The 19,445-nt window shown below is 26.3% G+C and overlaps 2 protein-coding genes across 5 annotated transcripts; one reads left to right on the top strand and one right to left on the bottom strand.

Annotated features, from left to right (window-relative positions):
• The first annotated feature begins 1,812 nt into the window (after nt 1-1,812).
• Nucleotides 1,813-12,471, top strand: LOC126903172 (putative uncharacterized protein DDB_G0282133). Of its 4 annotated transcripts, none has more exons than XM_050681198.1 (10): nt 1,813-1,890; nt 3,224-3,402; nt 3,466-3,599; nt 3,666-3,738; nt 3,930-3,997; nt 4,076-4,152; nt 4,436-4,497; nt 6,248-11,625; nt 11,693-11,746; nt 11,802-12,471. In XM_050681198.1, exons 2-10 carry the CDS (start codon nt 3,226-3,228, stop codon nt 11,875-11,877), a joined length of 6,099 nt encoding a protein of 2,032 aa, XP_050537155.1. In that variant the 5' UTR covers nt 1,813-1,890; nt 3,224-3,225; the 3' UTR covers nt 11,878-12,471. The 4 variants fall into 4 exon arrangements, with proteins under 4 accessions (XP_050537155.1, XP_050537157.1, XP_050537156.1 ...); XM_050681199.1 differs by lacking the exon at nt 1,813-1,890 and adding an exon at nt 2,249-2,549 and having other exon boundaries at nt 3,666-3,729; XM_050681197.1 differs by lacking the exon at nt 1,813-1,890 and adding an exon at nt 2,249-2,549.
• A 546-nt stretch (nt 12,472-13,017) lies between these two features.
• LOC126903173 (m7GpppN-mRNA hydrolase) lies at nt 13,018-15,967 on the bottom strand. The gene is made up of 7 exons (XM_050681201.1): nt 15,466-15,967; nt 15,250-15,406; nt 14,527-14,745; nt 14,154-14,422; nt 13,934-14,087; nt 13,721-13,864; nt 13,018-13,658 (listed from the first exon to the last, which is right to left on the bottom strand). Exons 1-7 carry the CDS (start codon nt 15,564-15,566, stop codon nt 13,464-13,466), a joined length of 1,239 nt encoding a protein of 412 aa, XP_050537158.1. The 5' UTR covers nt 15,567-15,967; the 3' UTR covers nt 13,018-13,463.
• Nucleotides 15,968-19,445: the final 3,478 nt, after the last annotated feature.

The raw sequence follows: 19,445 nt of genomic DNA, 5'->3' as shown, positions 1-19,445 counted from the left end.
GTATAAGGTATACATAAAAATACATTCATTTATGTATTTTTTTTTTTTTATGAATTGTAAATGTTAAAAAAAAATTTTTTTTTTGAACAGTCAGCAGAAACACCCTCTGCAGTTTCAAAGACGTTGAACATTCTTCTTTTTTCTTTCCCTAAATACTTATGTATAATATGGTCCTGTCTATAGTGGTGGAACACAAACCTGGCGTTTGGATCTTGAGTTTACAATTTGCTAAGGCCTCGTTAGTATTCACATGCATAGCTTATTCTAATGGAAAATTACACACATATAATCATAATTTCTTACAATTGTAACTTGTCCTAACTAATTTTTTTCTGATTATTATTTTTATACATTCATTTATTTAGATTCTGAGGAGATCAATGCGTCTCCCAACTACTTAAATACTTTTTAGCTATTACATTTTAAAAATTCCTAAATATTTAAATAATAATAAATTAAACTGTAAATTTTCTTATGATTATATCTTAAGAAATCTTTTTTTTATTATTTGGACCACGGTTATATATCTACAAAATGGAATAAATTTAAGAGTCTTACACACTAGACGTTTAATAGCGTTTTTAAAAACGCGGCAGTTTTAAACTCCAACGCCGTTCATGTGTACACTGCAAGCGTTTTGACGCGTCTTTATAAAGAAAATTAGCCCGCCAAAAGCTACAGTGTAATCACAATAGTTTCGAAATTCCTACTAGTAGCATTTGCTCTGATTATTTTTTTATTTTTTAAAGTATTAAATAAATTACAATGAAGACATTAGATGATGTAGAAGTTGCATGTGTTGTATACACCATGTATCATCGTTATACAAAAAAACACAAACTAAATAAAAAGAAACAAGTGTCGTAAACATTGAGTGAACCCCCGAAATTTAAAAAAGACTTGGAGAAGGTTAATTTCAAGTTAATTTTATAACTTTGAGGAGTTATCCCGAAGATTTTTCATGTATTACCATATAGACATATAGTAATACCTGAAGAACAAACCCAATCTAACCTAAGCCCATGTTAAAATCAAAATAATATGTTAATATTTGCTAAAACGACTTTGTTATAAAGATATTGGGTATTGTGAGTATAATTTAAAAAAACTAGGGTGGTCCTAATTTAAAATAATAGATATTCATAAGGATGTAAAAAACATTTTAATTTTCTTTGTGGCTGTTACCACTTTTTCTCAGGTATTTATAATCGATTTCTTTTAACTATACGTCAAAAGATCTCAAATAATATCTAGTCGGAGACATTACCATCAAAAATTGAAAAAATTTCCCTCGTTCCCCGTAAATGGGGGAAACCTCCAAAAAAAGTACAAATTTAAAAATCGGTAATTTTCAACATTTTTTTTTTATTTAATACTCCCATCAAATTTTGAAAAATGTGTGGATCATTACAATTTTTTTATGATAAGTTTTTTATTAGTACTTCTGTACTTCTTTCGTTCGACATACTTTTTTTTTAAATCGGACCATTTCCCTTAATAAAGAGTGTTTCAAAACTTCAAATGATGACGTATAAAAAGTAGAACTTTTACAACTAATTTTTAATTAAAATATATATATATATATTGATTATTCATACGTTACCTAATAATCAAATATAAATATTTGTTATATTAATTAGAATCAAAGCGTTTTTTATGGTAGTGATTTAATGACTGTCAGTTATAATCTATACTGGACCCAATTATGCCACGTCCCCACTGTGCCACAACCCAACTGTGCTGGGTTTTTTTTTTTATATAAAATTGTAAAATTTTACTAGTCCATGCACATTAAATGGCGCATTNATTTTACTAGTCCATGCACATTAAATGGCGCATTCCGATATTTAGACGTTTCTGGTCCAAACTGTTCATTAGTATGTAGAGAGGGTGAGTACATTTTATTTATATATATTTATTAATACATAAGCCACTCATGTCGGTTATGCGTTAAGATTTTTAACGTTTCTAAAAATGTATATATATTTATAAAATAATTACAGTGAAAGGTTAATTGTATCAAATATTATAAGAGTAGTCAATTAGATCTGTTCCAAATGTATAACTGTGATTTGGACTATTTTAATTGTAATTTAGCAATAATTACGTATAACTTTAAAACTCCACGCTTAACTCTAATGTGATCCATTAAAGCTTCTATAAAATAATTTATTTTTCCATGTAAATAACGCACCTAACGGACAAAATATGAGTTTTTAACGGACAATTGTCTTTCTACCGACCCCCTCATAATCCTCATTAAAATCTCAACGTATATTCAATAGTCCTAAATACTTGTGACTTCAAAACTAATGCTTGTATTATGATTATATTATTTTAATTTTCAATTAAAGTTTCCCGCGCGCGCTCTTTATGTGTCTATGATGTTAATGTTGTGTGGATATTATGATTGACACTTTGTAAATAATAATTGACTAAAGATCCAATTTTAATTGATATGTTTATGTCATATATGTTGATAATAGTTTTTCAATTTAATATTAACGTGTTATAATTTTTGATTACATTGAAAAATCGTGCATTTGCAGGTAAGATTCATTAATTTTTAGTCACTATTAAGAATATAATTGACCTGATTTTAGTTATAATCTGCCAAATTTTTCGTGATCTAGTATTTTGTTATTGTTGATATTTTATGTATACTAAGAATTTTGAAGTTAAGAAAATATCTATATCTTTATTATGATATAAGTTATAATCATAAGATACTATATTTTTATTTAAAGGAATATTACTTTTTGAATTTATGTTTAAATATTTATTGTAGTTGAATTACTTCTATCTATTCAAAATCTACTCATTAAAAATCTTGTCAAGATATTAGTAAAAAGTACTCAAACATGCTAAAATACTCAGTTTTATTTTAATATTTTTATATATTTAATTCTTTCTTAATATAAAGTTAGGAATATGTTTTTATATTATTACATTTTTAGTGTTCTGTAATAGAATAATGGAACAGATGTAACATTTTATGTATAAGGTTTATATATAAATACTTATTTCTCTGTGATGAAATAAAAATCTGTGTAATATTTTATTAATAATAAAATTCAATATAACCAAAAAGTTTGGTGGACATGGTTATTTTATGGTTCTTGTAAAATATTTATTTATTAATTGTACTATGATGCATTCTTAATTGACCTTTTTAATAATCTATCTAAAAAGATTATTGATAATTACTATAACTATGTTTTAGTTATGGATTCTACATATTTTGGATTTATTAAAATTTTGAAGAAAAATGGTGAACTTCATAGCCGCTATCCAATTAGATCCAAAGAATGTAATTTTGGTCGCAATATTAGTAATGATATTAGAATAGCATTAGAGAGTGTATCAGCATATCATTGTACAATATTATTTGTTGACAACAAGGTAATAATCTATTTATTCACATTAAAGCAACTAATTATCAAATCTGTCTGTCATTTGATTTAGGCATATATCAGAGATAAGAGTTTAGCTGGAACTACTAAAGTTAATGGGAAAAGAATAGGGCGAAATAACTTTTTATTGAAGGATTCTGATGAAATAGATATTGCTAATAGAAAGTTTGTGTTTGAATATATAGAGTATGTATACATAATTACTTTCATCATATAAAATGTTAATTAATTTAAATGTATCTGTTAAACTAGTAAATCATTCAAGAAATCAGGATTAAACTTGCATTGTGCATCACCTAGAGTGAATACTCCATTGGTACTTAAAGTATATAAACACCTAAATTAACATTTTTTTTTTTTTAGATTTTATTAACCAATTTATTTATTTATTTTTGCTTAAAATATAAAATTTTTATAATACAGAAATTTAATACTATTTTTTAAATCATATATTATATATTATATGATATACTATATTTTTATTATTTAATAACCATATAGTTTATTTATTTTAAGGAAAATAATACACCTAAAATTACCAAAACACCATTAAGTCAACGATCTTACAAAGTTTGCACTCCAGTGTAAGTACTATTTTTAAATCTATATTAATTTGTTATCCTATAAACAAAACTTTGATTAAAAAAAAATTGTTTTTATAGTATAACAACAGCAAACAAAACTTTATCCAATGAATCTTATGAAGAGTTGAAAAATAAGACCAACAATGAATTATCAGGTTAGTCTTATTTGATGTAAGCTATAGATTATAGATTGTATAATTTACCTTACTTTTTAGTTAAATTAGGTTAGTGAATGAAATGTTGCCAAATTTTTTTGTTTAATACTTAATTTATAATTTTATACTACTAATTTGACTATTTTTCTAAAAGCATCCAATATTCCTCATGCCTAAATGATTGATGTTTAAATGATAAACTGTTGTATCGGTCATGTATTTTATTCATAGCTACAGTCCTAATAATCTATAAATAATTACTAATGAAATTTTCTCATTTCAGCTAACAAACCCAAATCAGAATTAATGAAATCTTTTTCAATGACATCTGGTCAAAATATTCCGGTAAACTATTACTTTTACTGCCTTAAATTTTACTGATATTTATTTTAAGTAATTTAATTAAATAGATACTGTCATACTCTTTAAAAAGAGTTTTTGTCTTGGGGTTGGTCACCCTTATCCTAAACTTCCACTTAACTTATTTATTAACTTATTGATTTCCCACATTATTTACGCTCACATCAGCCGTCCTCATATTGAATTTGACAACATCCCTCCATTTTTTTTTTTTTTTTCTACCTCTACCTCTTCTTCCTTCAAAATTCATTCCGATTCCTCTCTTCATAACATGACCAAACCATGTAAGTCTATTTTCTCTCATCTTATTCACAATTAATGCTACACCTATATTCTCTTTTATATGTTCGTTCCTTATCCTATCTTCTCTAGTCACTCCATCTAATCATTCTCATATTGACTAAAAAATTAAAATTTCTTTGGAAATTTAATGAACTGACTTTTTTGGATATTATATTGTATTGATCTAATCCATGACTTATTTAAAGAAATATTTCATTTGTTAGAAAAATGTTTAGTATCAAAAGAGTAATTAATTTAAATACATAATAATTAATAAAAACCATAAATAGAATTTTATAAATATATTAAAAAATGTATGAAAGTGCAAAAACACGGGATATAAACAATATGTTAAGTACTAAGTTAATTTGATAAAAATAAAGAAATTTAAAATTACTTTAGAGTTCAACAAATTTAGACTAATAGTTTTACAACTATCATTTTTATAAAGCCAGATTTCACTAGTAAAATAATTTTACTAAAAAATTTTATTGAACTCCAAATCAATATTTAAAAATACAAAATATTTTGTGTTACTTCATCTTTAATTTTAATGTTTTTTTATTTCACAATTTTAATGTAATTTGAAGAAGATAGTTTTAATTTAATGAAAGTATTGTTATTAGTTCCACCATATTATGAATTTATAATTCTGTATAAATTATATGTATTTTATTAAAATAATTTGATTAACATATCACAATTTAAAATTAATAACTGTAGAATGTATAATTATTAAGTAACTTATAATAATAATTTATTCTTATTTTGACTGTAAAAATTATCCATTAAAACTTTTAAGAGCTTATAGTTAGTTTTTACTAGAATTGATTAAATGTCCAGAATAGCATTTTAAAAATTTTATATTTTGAATCATATCTTATAACTAAATGGGCGTAACTTTATTTTTGAAAAAAGAAACATATATATTTAACTAGCTCATAAAAAGAGAATTATCTAATTAAGATAATAACTGGTCCATATCTACTTTTGGATCAGTATTTCAGAAGTTAGTAACAATTTAAAATATTGACTGGAAGTGAGTGTGGGTGGTACTAATTTTATTATTAAATATTTCTCGGGCACACTCCTTTTCCCGCCTATGTAGAAAATTATTTATTAATAACTTCTGAAATTCTGGTCCAAAAGTTTTTATTGAGTAGTTATTTTCTTAATAACATTTTCAATTTTATAAGATAGTTAAATATGTATGTTTTCAATTAAAAAAATGAAGTTGAACCCCTATAATGCATAAGAGATGAATCAAAATAATACTTAATAGTGGATGAGAGTTACTGAAAAATAAATTGAAAAATTATTATTTTAGCAATAATAAAGTGGTTCATGATTTTAGGAACACTGAATATATGAATTTATAATTTATTTGTTTATCTTAAATTTTTTTTCTAGTATGACCAACTTTTTTATTAGACAGTCTTTATTTATTTTTTAGGTTATTAATGACTGTAAGATTACCCCAAGAAAATCATGGAAAATTTCTACTGTATCAGATAATGTTTCTTCAAGTGGTGCACGTGCATTAGAACATTTGTCACTTGATAGATTAAAAAGAGATTCTACTCCTGAAGTTAACTCAAGTTATCGTTACGTTGATGAAGAAGTAGAATTTGACTCTCCCATACCATTGTGTGGCGAAGAAGAAGAAGACTTAGCTGACAAAGGTGTTATAGTAAATGACACACATTGTGATTCGAGTAAAATTTCTACTAAATCAGCCTCTAATGATGAAGTTGATGACAATGTTGATTGGCAACCAACTAGTAATATTATTAATACACCAGAAGCAACTTCTAGTACTTCTAGAAGAGATACTTACTGTATTGAAGATAGAAATATATCAGTTCATCAAAGCAGCACTCCAGCTCCAAGACGTTCTATATTAAAGACTTCAAAAACTGCCAAAACATGCCGATCAAAATCGGCTAACCGAATGGTACAATTTGCAAGATTACCTAGAACAGATAGTAAAATTAAATGTACAAAAAGTAAATTCTTTTCTGGTAATTCTTTTATTGTAACTGATGACAAAACTAATGAAACTTGTGATAAAGATATTGAACCTGATGATTTAGAGGGTGTACAACCTTTAGATAGTAGTATTACAAGTTTAACTAATTCTCCCATATTGGACTCAATTATAGTTAATAAATCATCATCTAAAAAAGGATCAAGAGGAAATCTTGTTATGAGTCTTGTGAATTCATTTGAAAAACGTACAAATGAAACATCTATTCAATCTGTTAGAGCATCAGATTTACTTAATTCAAATGGATCAAAACTCGAGTGCTCATCATCTAATAAATCTTCTCGTAATACTACAAATATATCAGAAAACTCTAGAAAAATTAATTTAGAAAGTTATTTTGTTGCTGAAGATTCCATGAATAATGTTACACAAGAATTGGACATGGTAACTGAAAAGTCATTTAATAATGTCTCACAATGTAGTGAACTTATTGATGAAAACTCTATGAATAATATTTCACAAAATGATGACCAGTTAAAGCTTGAAGATTCTGAAATTAGTATTCAACGAGATGAAAAATCATCAGCTGATGAATCTAATAAAAATGTTTCACAAGAAGAATCTATGATTAATGATTATTCAGAAATAATTTCAGAAGATGAAGAGAATCTCGTATCGGAAGATTCTTTGAAAAACATTACAGAAGAAGCAAAATTAATTGATGAAGATTCTATAATAAATGTTGATAATACTAAAAACAAGGTTATAGATTCTACCATTGAGAATTCTTTGATAAATGGAAATGAAACCATTAATAACAGTACAAAAATTGATCTAACAGAAAAAGAATTAATTAATAAGAATTCAATGAATGAAGATTTGAATAGAAAATCAATTATTGTTTATAATAATCTTGATTCAACAGACATCGCTAAAAATCCTTATAATAGCACTAAAAAGTCAATTGACTACGTAGACTATAATATAATTTCAGAAGAAATTAGTGTATTTGAAGAACCTGAGAGAATTGTTGTATCAAATAATACAACTGATGAGATAACTCCGAATGATAATCCTGAAGAAGAATTCAATTTTGCTTCTCCTATAGATATTTGTCCCGAAGAAGATTTTAAATTTGCTTCCCCTCTTGACACAAATCCTGAAAATTTAACTATAGAAAATCATTCTTTTGTTAAAGAAAATAATAGTACTTGTGAAAAAGATGATACATCACAATATAGTGAAATGGACATAGATGTATCACATGACCAATCTCAAAACATAGATAAATTCCCTGAAATATCAATCAATAAAAGTGTAATTCCAAGTAATCTTGATACATATGATAGTGTAGAAAATATTACAATTGAAAATAATATTAATATGAAATCTAAACCTTTTGAACAAATATTAAAAATTCAGAGTAAAATATTGAATAATTGCTCTAGAGTAAATGATAAATCTATAATCATTGAAAAAGATCAATCAAATGTTTCTAAACATTTACATTCTATAATCGGCACTGAAGAAACTCCTTCTCAAGTTATTCAATATGTATCTGAAATGATGAATACTAGTGTTGATAAGCTTGAAGCTTCATTTTCTAAACAAAATGTTATACAGGAAGAGAGTTTTGTTATTTTAGAAAGAGATGAAGTGAATAATTCTCTTGATAAAAGTACTACATGTGTTAAAAATCATAACATTTATAATAGAACAAATGAATCATCAAATAATATACTTACACCAGTAGAAAAATTAAATGAAAACTTATCAAACAATACTGAAACTCAACTTGATAGAAGTCATGGCAATCAAGTTAATACATCAAATTCAGACAAAGAAAATTCACTAAGTGATGATGCATCTAATAAAATATTGCCTTGTGCACTAGATGGACTGCAAGTATCAATCCTTGAATCTAAACAAAATCAATATAATGATAAAACCAAGAAAAGCTCTCCTATTATTGATATATCTGAAAATACTGTTGATGCTAATTCATTTAATGCACATCATTCACAACAAATGGAATCTCATAATCTCAATAATTTTGATATAAAAATAAAAGAAAATGAAACATTCATTATTTCTACAGATTTTCCTGTAAACTCTGGAAAATCCCACAATAAAGTAATAGATATTAGTGATACTGTTAATACTAAGTCTTTGATTAAAAATGCTTCTATAGCTAGTAAGTCTATAACATGCAATGAGAAACCATTAAATGTTATTGAAAATGTTTTAGAAAACGATGATGTATCAATAAAATCTGTAGGTAAATTAAGTAGCCGTAAATCAAAAAAGTCATTAGAATTAGAAAATGCTGCTACAGAAATAATAACTGCTAGTGAGGATGAGTTGAATGATAAGACCGATAGAAATTTGGAAAGAACATTAAATCTAGGTAAACCTCAATATGAATCCACTCCCTGGAATGGATCTAAAAATTTAAAACTACCATTGAATTCTTCTACAGATTTAGAAATATCTCAAAATGAAAATAAAATTAATTCAACTTCACCTTTATCTAATGCTGAATTATGGTCACAGATGATGATAGATTTCAATGAATCTGCTAGAAAAGCTTCAGTTTCAACTGATACTGTTAATGCTAAAGCAGTAAGTAAAATATTATTTAACAAAAATGATCAAGATAAAGCAAAACATACTGAATTTATGAACGATTATAATAAATCTATTAAACAAATTTCTACTGACACTAATATTGGTAATACTAAATCATCTAGTAAATTAATTGATGAAAGTAATAAAAATAACTTTAATAAGTTATCAAAAATCTCCAAAAATATATCTAACAATGACAAAAAAATGTCTAATACGAGCATAACAAAAACATCTATTATGCAGTGCTCAACAATAACAAGTTGCTCACCTAATAATGATACAACTGTGGCTTTTGATAATATTATAAAAAACAAACGTTCTACTAGGTTACAAAATAAGTTGTTTGAAGAATTGCAAGATGATTTACAAAATGAAAGCTTGAAAGTAACACCTAAAAGAAAATCCACTAGATCTAGAAGTCCAAAAGCGAACAGTCAAGTAGAACCTAAAGTTGATGATATTGTTGTCAAAAGTCCTCGTTTGTCAAGATCTGTTACTAAGAACATAACCATAACTGATAAAAAAAAAGGAAAACCTGCAGCAATAAATGAAACTTTGAATTCTATTGAACATCAAAGTAGTATGACAGATAATGAAAGCTTAAATATGAATAAAAAACAAAATTCATTTAAACGCCCTCGTAAAGTAAATTTGCGATCTAGAGCTGCACGTCAACCTAAAAATACTAAAGTTGTTCAAGATAGTTCATCTACTGATACAGAAACCAAATTTTCAGCCTCAGAAAATGAACATGAATCAAAAGTCGACTCTAGTAAAAGCAAAAAGACTACAAATCTTATTTCTGAAACTCTAATAGCACCTGTGATAAGAAATAATTTACGAACTAGAAGAAATGCAAATGAGGTAAAACAATCAAACCGAAAAGTTAAAAATAATAATTCTGAAGAAACAGGTGCTGAAACTTCTGTGGGTAGTGATACTGAAGTAGATACTTCGACTAATGTTATCCAAACATTTGCAAGAAAATTAAGAGGAAAAAAACAAACTAAACAAATTAGGCCAGAAGTGCAAATTGCATTAAAAGATGATGACAAACATGATAAGGTAATTGAAAATATTAATGAAACAACATTAATTAGCAATGACGTTATTCAGGCTTCTGTCAAGCAAATTACAAACAATTCTAAAGCTGATACTGATAGTGATTCTCAAAAAAATATAAAAGGAAAAGTAATTCAGAAGACTAAAATTGTCACCCAGACTAAAATAACAAGGACCACACGAAATAATGCTTCATTGATTGAATCTAATGTGCCTCAAGAAAAAATCAACTCTTCAACTAAGAAGAAAAATACCAAAAATAGTAAAAAAGTTCAAATTAAAAAGCCTCTTGCTAAGACTAACTTAAGATCATTAGCAAAACGTGGTCAATCTTCTAAACAAAATCACAACAAAGTAAGTGAATCTTCAGAATATGAAACAATGACTGAATCTGAAGAAAGCATTCAAAAACAATCTCTTTCTCCAATCTCTTGTAAAACACAAAAGAAGAGTGCTCAAGTTGAAGAATCGACAAAAAATGTTAAGAAACAATCTTCTCCATCTCCATCTACTAGAGCACAAAAAAAAAATGCTCATGTTGAGGAATTAACAAAATATATTAAGAAATCATCCCTTTCTCCATCTTTAACTAGAATCAAAAAAAAAGGTACTCAAGTTGAGGAATCTACAAAAAGTAATGTTATAGAAAAAGTTTTGGAAAATTCAAGTACAAATTCTCCTCAATTGAGTACACGAAGTCGTAAACGTGCAGCTGATACTTTGGAATCTTCACAACCCGTTACCAAAGGTCGTAAACGTGATGTTTCATCAAAAGTTCCAACTATTGAAGTTCCTCATGAGGCAAATTTAAAAGAACAACAATCTCCTTTCTCTATTAAAAAAACACGTAACACATGTAAAACAACAGCTGTTACAGTTTCTGATAACTCTTTGTTGTCATCTGAAGCAAATAAAGAGAAACCAAAATCTAATGAAAGAACTCGTGCAAAAAAAAGGGAGCTGAACCAAGATGATTCTTCTGTTGATACGGCTCCTATTGCAAGGAAGATAACAAGAAGAGCCATAGGAAATGATAAGGAATCAGAAAATAAAAAAACCAATGCATCCACAAGTTCAACCAAAACAAATAAAGCCCAGAGCACTGACACTGATGATGCTGAACCTAACATAAGTTCAAGAGTGAGATTCAACAAGTAAGTCATTTGTTTATTAAAATTAAATTTTTCTTTAATTTCCTTAAATTCTTTTATATTTTGACAGAAATATAGACACAAAATCCATTTCACCCAGACCAAAAAAAATGATAAAAACTAGGTAATTATACAATTTGTATAATAATAATTTTTGTATTAAATTTTTATTTTTTCAGAAATGCCAAAGTAGTTCCGTTCACTTCTGAATCTCCACGTGGTCGTGTACTCAGAGTTAGAGATACCAAAAAATAAATTTTGGTTATTTCATTTTATTTTTAATGTGAAGATGTGTGTACTTCTAATAATTTTATAGTTTAAGAAAATTAAATTAATTTTTCTATTTATTATTTATATTTACTACAAATATGACTTTTTTTTTTTTTGTTAAAATTTGATGTTTTTTATCATTTGAATTATCTTAAATATAATATATATAAATAAAATAGATATTATTTTTTAGATATTATCAACCTAAACAGATGTATAATTATTCTAGATATTTTTTTAGAACCCAAAAATTTAATTTAACTGGTCAATATATTAATATAACTCCTTAGTAGTTCATTTTTTACTTGATCATTTCAAAACTTATAATATTAATTTTATGTTAGCGTTGATGATATTTTATTATAAGTTTAAAGTTAACTAAATCATTAATAACAGCTTTTATATTTGTTATTAATGTTAAAAAATTGTATATGCTCAGTTGCTACATGCCCGATCCATGTAATATTTTTTTGACATAATATAACTTTTAAATTATTTAATTTGTTTATTTTTTTTTATTTATAAAATAATGAAATGTTTTACAAATAAAGGCCTAGATAAGGGGATTTGTGGTTCATATTTCTATATTTTTTATTTTATCAAATTATTATTAAAAATAATGGGGTAGGAGTTTATGTTTAAAACCACCTCATGAACAATTTATAGCTATATCCTTCAAAGTGTTTAACTTTAATTCTATTTGATTTTTTTTTCATTAATATATTATTACATTAATATTTGTAGACCCAATTACAATTAGGCTTAGGAAGAATATTAAATGTCTTGATAATAAAATGTCAATTAAAAATAAATTTATTTAAACATTTAGGTACTTAAACAATTGATAAGAAAAAATAAAAATGCTCTTACATTTTTATAATTAAATAAAATTAAGCTATGCAAAAAATTTTATTTGTGTAATGTCTCTTAAATTTTTTTTTTTTGTAAAATATCCTTATAAATTGTAAAACTAGACCAGAATTTGCAGATTTTACGTTTATTCCTGTAATACTACTTCACATTATCATGTATTCATATCATGCAGTATTGTATTCGCTACTTAATACATATTATACATAGGATAAATATGTAAATAGGAAATAAATGTTAATATAAAAACACAAGTATCGGGGAGATGGTATAGTTTATTGGTTTCATAACAGTTTCATCTAAAAATAATAAATGTTTTATGACAATAAATCAAGAATTACACTTAGAACAAAAATTGTATGAAATTATAACTTATAGAACGAGAATAGTGAAAAAATAGTGTTGTCAATAATAGAGGAAGGATTTCTAATACTTATAAAAAAACTTTACATGACTATTTATGTAAAAATTATATCCATTTATACTATTGCAAAATAAATATTACCTTATCAAAATGAAATGAGATGATAATACATATAAATGAAATATATAATAATAAAAAGTTATTTAACTTTTAAGAAAAAAACTATTACAAAAATTTATAAAAAGGGATGAAATTGAGTTACAAAATAAAATTGTTAAAAACAGTAAATGACAATGATTTTGAGAAAGGATGAAGAAATTGTATAGTTGTCGAATGATTAAAAATACTTCATTATTTCTGCTGTGTTGAATTTGAACTCTGGCCAAGGGTTTGTTTTCTTAATATCAATTTTGTTACTTTTAAAATTATCAATGACCTTGATAGGAGCGATTGGGTCTTTTTGCACAATAGGCGACTTTGAAACTTCCAAACATTGAGGAAACAAGGCGAAAAATTCTTTAAGCTTAGCTTCCTATATTTTAATTTTAAATTATGATAAATTTTTTAATTAAATAGAATGCTTTAAAATCATACCGAAATAGCATTAGATTCAGTAACTGTAACAGAAGAATTCTGTTGCGTTTGTGTTGGGCTATTACAATTAGATGAAACATTAAGAGTTTTTGGCGAACTATATCTTTCAGGAAACATAGCAAAAAACTCCTGTGTTTGATAAGTCTAAAATTAAATATAGTTGTTAGTTTAAAATATTATAATATATTTATAAAAAAATGTATAGATACTCACAAGTTCATTTATATTATCATTCTTTTTATTTGGCGTAGAACCATTGCTAATAGAGTCTTTAAGATCTCTTTGCATAGGAGATTTAAGTTTTTTACCCGTTTTACTATTTAATTTTGCTTTCACATTTTTTTTAGATACCCAACTTTTCAATTGTCTGAAATAGTATGAATGAAAAGTGTTTGAAATTATTTCATATGAACAAATAATAACAATTTTTTACCTGATAAATGGCAGTATCATATAAAAAGAGTAGGAATGTTTCTGATTTTGATTCCTAGCAGCTATGTGATCTCTTCTGTTAGAAGGAAGTTTATCTAATGGAAACCATGAAATTGATCCAATCTCATTGCGAGTTTGGGGGATAAATTTTGTCTGCATACTAACACCAGGAACAATATATAATCTATTGATTTGATCATTTAATACGGTTTCAATATAATCATCTTTCTTAATCATATTTCCAATATCAAAACCTATTTCTTCATAAACCTTAAAATTTGAGATTACAAATAACAAGAAATTTTTTTGTAATTGTTGTGAGTAAACAGTTACTTAGTTTGAAAATTGTTTATTAGGTTATAGTTTTAAATTACCTCTCTAACTGCACAATTCAGTGGATCTTCATCCTGATTTACTTTGCCTTTAGGGAAACCCCAAGATGTTTTAGTCCAAAAACTTTGGACCAGTAACACTTGAGTCATATCTTCATTTAATAGAATAGCACCAAATGTAGGTACTGATCTTTTATATTCACGCCATTCTTTTAGTACATCCAATACTTGTGATTCACGACTTCTTAAAAATGGTATATGCTGAAAAATAAAAAAAATAGTTAGAAAACCTAATGTTTTTATAAAATAATTTTTTTAATATGGAATATTATGTAGTTCATATATTATAATATTCACTCTCTGTTCTACTAAAGAACATACCAATTGGTATCAAAAATTAATTCAAGGTTAAATATCTCCTCAATTTTTATACTGTTGGTGAACCATTTACAGTACAACAAAGGTAACCGAAGATTATAAATGAATATAGCCAATCAAACGGTTTATCATTTACTTGGTTGGGTTGGGTCAAAAGATCAAAATTCCTCTAATTTTTTTTTTTATTATTTTTTTGCAAATTATGAATCTTAATAACATTTGAATTTATGATTTTTTACATAATATTTTAAATTACTTTGAAAAAATTCGATTTCAAATTACTGTTTTTAAAAAAATATCAAACTCTGTTAAATAAAGTGTAAGTAAGGTAATGAAAAAAATATTTAAATATTGTGTGTTAAAAATATGTGATGAAAAAATAATTACCCGAAACATATGTAAAGCAAACTGGTTGATACCATAAGGCTTCAAGTTGTGTTCACCACAGTAAAAATCTAAGTAAAACCAATGAGCTAATTCAATTTGAAAGCATATCCTAATTAGATTTTGTCTCTCTTCTTCGGGAACATTAATTATAAAGCGACTAAAAAATAATATAAAATTATCATAGACAGCCAAAGATAGAAAACTAATTTAACATACCAACTAAGGTCATCGAGAATTTCCTTAGTTAATTTTGTTTGTTTGGGTTGCTGCTGTTGATCACTTTTTTTTCCAGTAACTGGCTTCATTTCAATTACCATATTTTAAGTAAATACAAACAAGTCGCATATGAGCGAACTGGTAAAATTAGTGATTCGCGATTATTTTGTAATAGCACAATATAGAACGATTTAAAAGTTTTAAAAAACGTGAATATTCACTAAATTTTAAAAAATTAAACAAAATTATATCGTAACATTAATATCACACTTGTAGGTAAATTATAATTTAAAATTATAAATAATTACATGACTAAATGCCTTAGCTTACAGTGTCTCGTGAGTCATTATGTCCCTGCATATATGGGATCATTCATTTTGTTATAATTTAAACATAAATCGATAGACACGGCCATTTAAATTAGAAAACGAAAATTACAATCTAATAGGAAATTGAATTACCTACTTAGTCGCTTGTTTTTGTTAACATTGTGCTTTGCTAGCAGTTTACGACGCAATTTCGTGACGTCATGAGTTATCAACAGGAAAAAGTGAAGAAGCAATCAGCTGATTTCTTAATTTTCTTCCATGTAATTTTAAACTCTAAGGTATTCTGTTATAATTGTAAAGTTTGTATTACGTTATTTAGGAGTATTAGAGGTTAATTTTTCTTCAATACAAGTTTGATAAAAATTTATTTGCTAAACGTCATATTATACAATTTTGTGAACTTAAAAGTATACTATAAATCAGAATTTATTATTGACTTGCTTAGTAATAATAGCGTATTAAGGATTCTATCCTGAATAGGCTTTATTTTTAATATATAATAAATATAATATACGAGGTGTGTTCAGAAAATAACGGGAATTTTTGGTTTTTGAAAATGATATTTATTTATTAGTCTACCTTATTGTTGTCGCCCTTAAAAAAGTCCCCATTAGATATTTTGTATTTGTGCCAATACTTCTTCCAATCCTCGAAACACTTCTCAAACTCAATCTTTGTGATAGCCTTCAGCTCATTCAGTCATGCGCTTTTAATGTCATCTTTGCTTGTAAAACGGCGGCCCTTCTTTTTATTCCCAAAAATAAAGTGATTATTTTTGGGAATAAAAAGAAATTACACGGAGCCATGTCTGACGAATATGGAAGCTAGGGCATCGTTACAGTATTGTTTTTGGCCAAAAATTCATAAACAAGCAATGAAGTGTATGCAGGTGCATTATCAAGGTGTAAAAGCCATGAATTATTTTGCCACAAATCCGGGTGTTTTTTCGGATTGCTTCATGCAAACGACGATGAACTTGTCGGTAGTACTCCTTATTGACCGTTTGACCTCGTGGCAAGAATTCAAGATGATTAAAATCGAAGAACATAGTGAGCATTACCTTCACGTTCGATCGCACTTGTGAAGCTTTTTTCGGTCTTGGCGATCCGGAATGCCACCACTAAGCCTAAGTTTCGACGTCGTATCCTTAAACCCATGCTTCGTCACTTGTTATAACACGTTTCAGTAATTTTGCATTGTCGTTGACCACATCAAGTGTACTATACTATACTTTACGTTATTGTACAGTGGGCTTGAATTAGCCAACAAGTATAAAATTGGTCACTTTCAAATTTATCTATTCAGCTTTCTTAATATTTTAATTACAGCTTTATTTTATTTGATCAAATAAAGTTGGATATATAGTCTACTCCGAATAAAAGATAATCATTTATCCAATTTTATGTTTTCTAGTTCACAATCGTTTTAAAATTATAGCTAAATTTATACTTGATGGTTAACTTCTTTATAATTGTAAATAATTAGGAATTTTTTTTTGATTGGGAATGTTTCTCTTTAATTTATTTACAAGAATTCTCTCAAAACTCATATTGTGTTTAAATACTAATAAATATGTTATTAGAGAATTTTCGATATTTTTGCTATCATTCAGTTAACCAAATGTAATATGATTGTTATCCATCATAAATTTTCAATAAACATTCATTACTTCAAATAATTTTCAAGAAAGTGTAAGAAATAATTTAGTTATATGATTAATATTTATATTTATAATTAATATTTAAATAGTGGAATAGATCTATTCAGTAAACCGACACTTTTATAAATTTAGTTTTATTTCACTATAATTTTTTTAAAAATAATGTTTTGTATTGTTAAACTACAAAAAATCATATTTTTAGTTTTGATTCGAAGCTGAAAAGATATTAATTTTACTATGATGTGTTTTTTTTGTGTCTGTTGCCACTATTTCTCAGCTCTCACTGGACCAATTTCTTTCAATGATAGGTCAAAAGATCACAAATCGTATGTTATTGAAGACATTTTCCTTGAAAATTGAAAAAATTTCCCTCATTCCTTGTAAGTGGCAAAAATCCCCCAAAAAATTACGATTTTTATAATCTGTAAATGTTGACATTTTTTTCACTTTTTTTTTTTTAACTACTATAACTTTTTGAAAAATAAACGAATAAACATAACTGTTTCTTATATTGAAACCTTAAGTAATTCCCTTTTATTTGATATAATATTTTTGAAAATCTGACCCTTTACTTATCCACAAAAGGGAATTCAAAATAGCCACTTTTTTACAAAACTCGACTTTTTTAACTTATGACAATGATCCGGAAATACTGAGTTCATTAAACATATATCAAATTATAACTTAAATTACCTACTTTAAATTAAAAAAAAAATTGTCCCGATCTTCTACGAGCAAACAGCTGCCGTAGTTTAAAAAACATGCTATTTTGTGTTCAAATTTTATTTTATTTCTGTTTGTTTATTTTAAAATACCTTATAGTAATTTGCCATAGTAATGAGTCCACCAATTACTATAAATTTTACATGAATCTAACTTACATTAAGTAAAATTATGTTTATTTTGATTATTTTGGCTCTTCAAAGTTAAGAAAGTTTTTTTGAATTTCTGAAAACTTGAAAATTTGTATAAAAAGTAGGACTTTTTCAACTTAAATTTTGAAAATGTTCCGGGAATACTGCGTCTTTTAAATATTTGTTAAAATAAAGCCTACTTTATGTACTAGAAGTTCAAAAGAAAAAAATTGTACCGACGACCACCTATTTTATATGTACAAATGGCAGTCGAAGAAGAACAAAAAATATGAGTTAATTTTGCTTTTGGAATAATCCACCAATTCTTAAAATTGAACACAGAGATTTTAATCATTATTAGATATCATCTATACTTATCCCAACTATGTCACTGTGCTACCGTTTTTATTATTTATTTTTATTGGAAAAAAATAATAATAGTAACTTTTACTTTTTACATTTTTTTTAAACATAAATTAGTTACCTTTTCTTATAAAAATGATTAATATGTCTCAGGGCTTATTTTAACGGGTAGTAGAACCTGAATTGGTAGTTGAAAACATAATTTGGGTAGTTGAAAATTCAAAATTGGGTAGTAGATTTTTTTCACCTGTAGGAAACTAGGTAAATTCTAATAATAAAATATTGAAGCCATAAATTTATATAAATAAAAATTGAAAGTTATCAAATTAAAAACGTTTTTTAACTTAAAATTTTAAGCACATATTTTAATTTTTAACAAATCGTAATGTATTTTTATTATATATTAGAAAAAAGACTGGCAACGGTATGATCGCATTGCGAACGTATAAGTTTTCTATAGACCTATACGTCGTAAGACGACTTCGTGTGCCCGATGCGCATTGTGGCATTGTGTAGTAGTCGATATAGTATAGTAATGTACGATATCGATAATGTCGTCGTGCCGTCGTTAAAACCCATTTAAAAATAAATAAAACGCACAGTATCGCAANATATTTTTATTATATATTAGAAAAAAGACTGGCAACGGTATGATCGCATTGCGAACGTATGTTTTCTATAGACCTATCGTCATAAGACAATTTCGTGTGCCCGATGCGCATTGTGGCATTATGTAGTAGTCGATATAGTATAGTAATGTACGATATCGATAAT

This window comes from Daktulosphaira vitifoliae, unplaced genomic scaffold, assembly GCF_025091365.1.
Source record: "Daktulosphaira vitifoliae isolate Bord-2020 unplaced genomic scaffold, ASM2509136v1 Scaffold_3, whole genome shotgun sequence".
Lineage (NCBI taxonomy): Eukaryota > Metazoa > Arthropoda > Insecta > Hemiptera > Phylloxeridae > Daktulosphaira > Daktulosphaira vitifoliae.
This window is presented reverse-complemented; position numbering and strand designations above follow the sequence as displayed.

Coding starts and splice junctions, on each gene's coding strand:
- LOC126903172 (XM_050681198.1), top strand. CDS start 3,226: ATGGATTCTACATATTTTGGATTTATTAAAATTTTGAAGAAAAATGGT. Junction 3,600..3,665: donor TTTGTGTTTGAATATATAGA/GTATGTATACAT, acceptor CTGTTAAACTAG/TAAATCATTCAAGAAATCAG. Junction 11,626..11,692: donor TCAAGAGTGAGATTCAACAA/GTAAGTCATTTG, acceptor ATATTTTGACAG/AAATATAGACACAAAATCCA.
- LOC126903173 (XM_050681201.1), bottom strand. CDS start 15,566: ATGGTAATTGAAATGAAGCCAGTTACTGGAAAAAAAAGTGATCAACAG. Junction 15,407..15,465: donor ATTCTCGATGACCTTAGTTG/GTATGTTAAATT, acceptor ATTATTTTTTAG/TCGCTTTATAATTAATGTTC. Junction 14,746..15,249: donor TTGCTTTACATATGTTTCGG/GTAATTATTTTT, acceptor TTTATTTTTCAG/CATATACCATTTTTAAGAAG.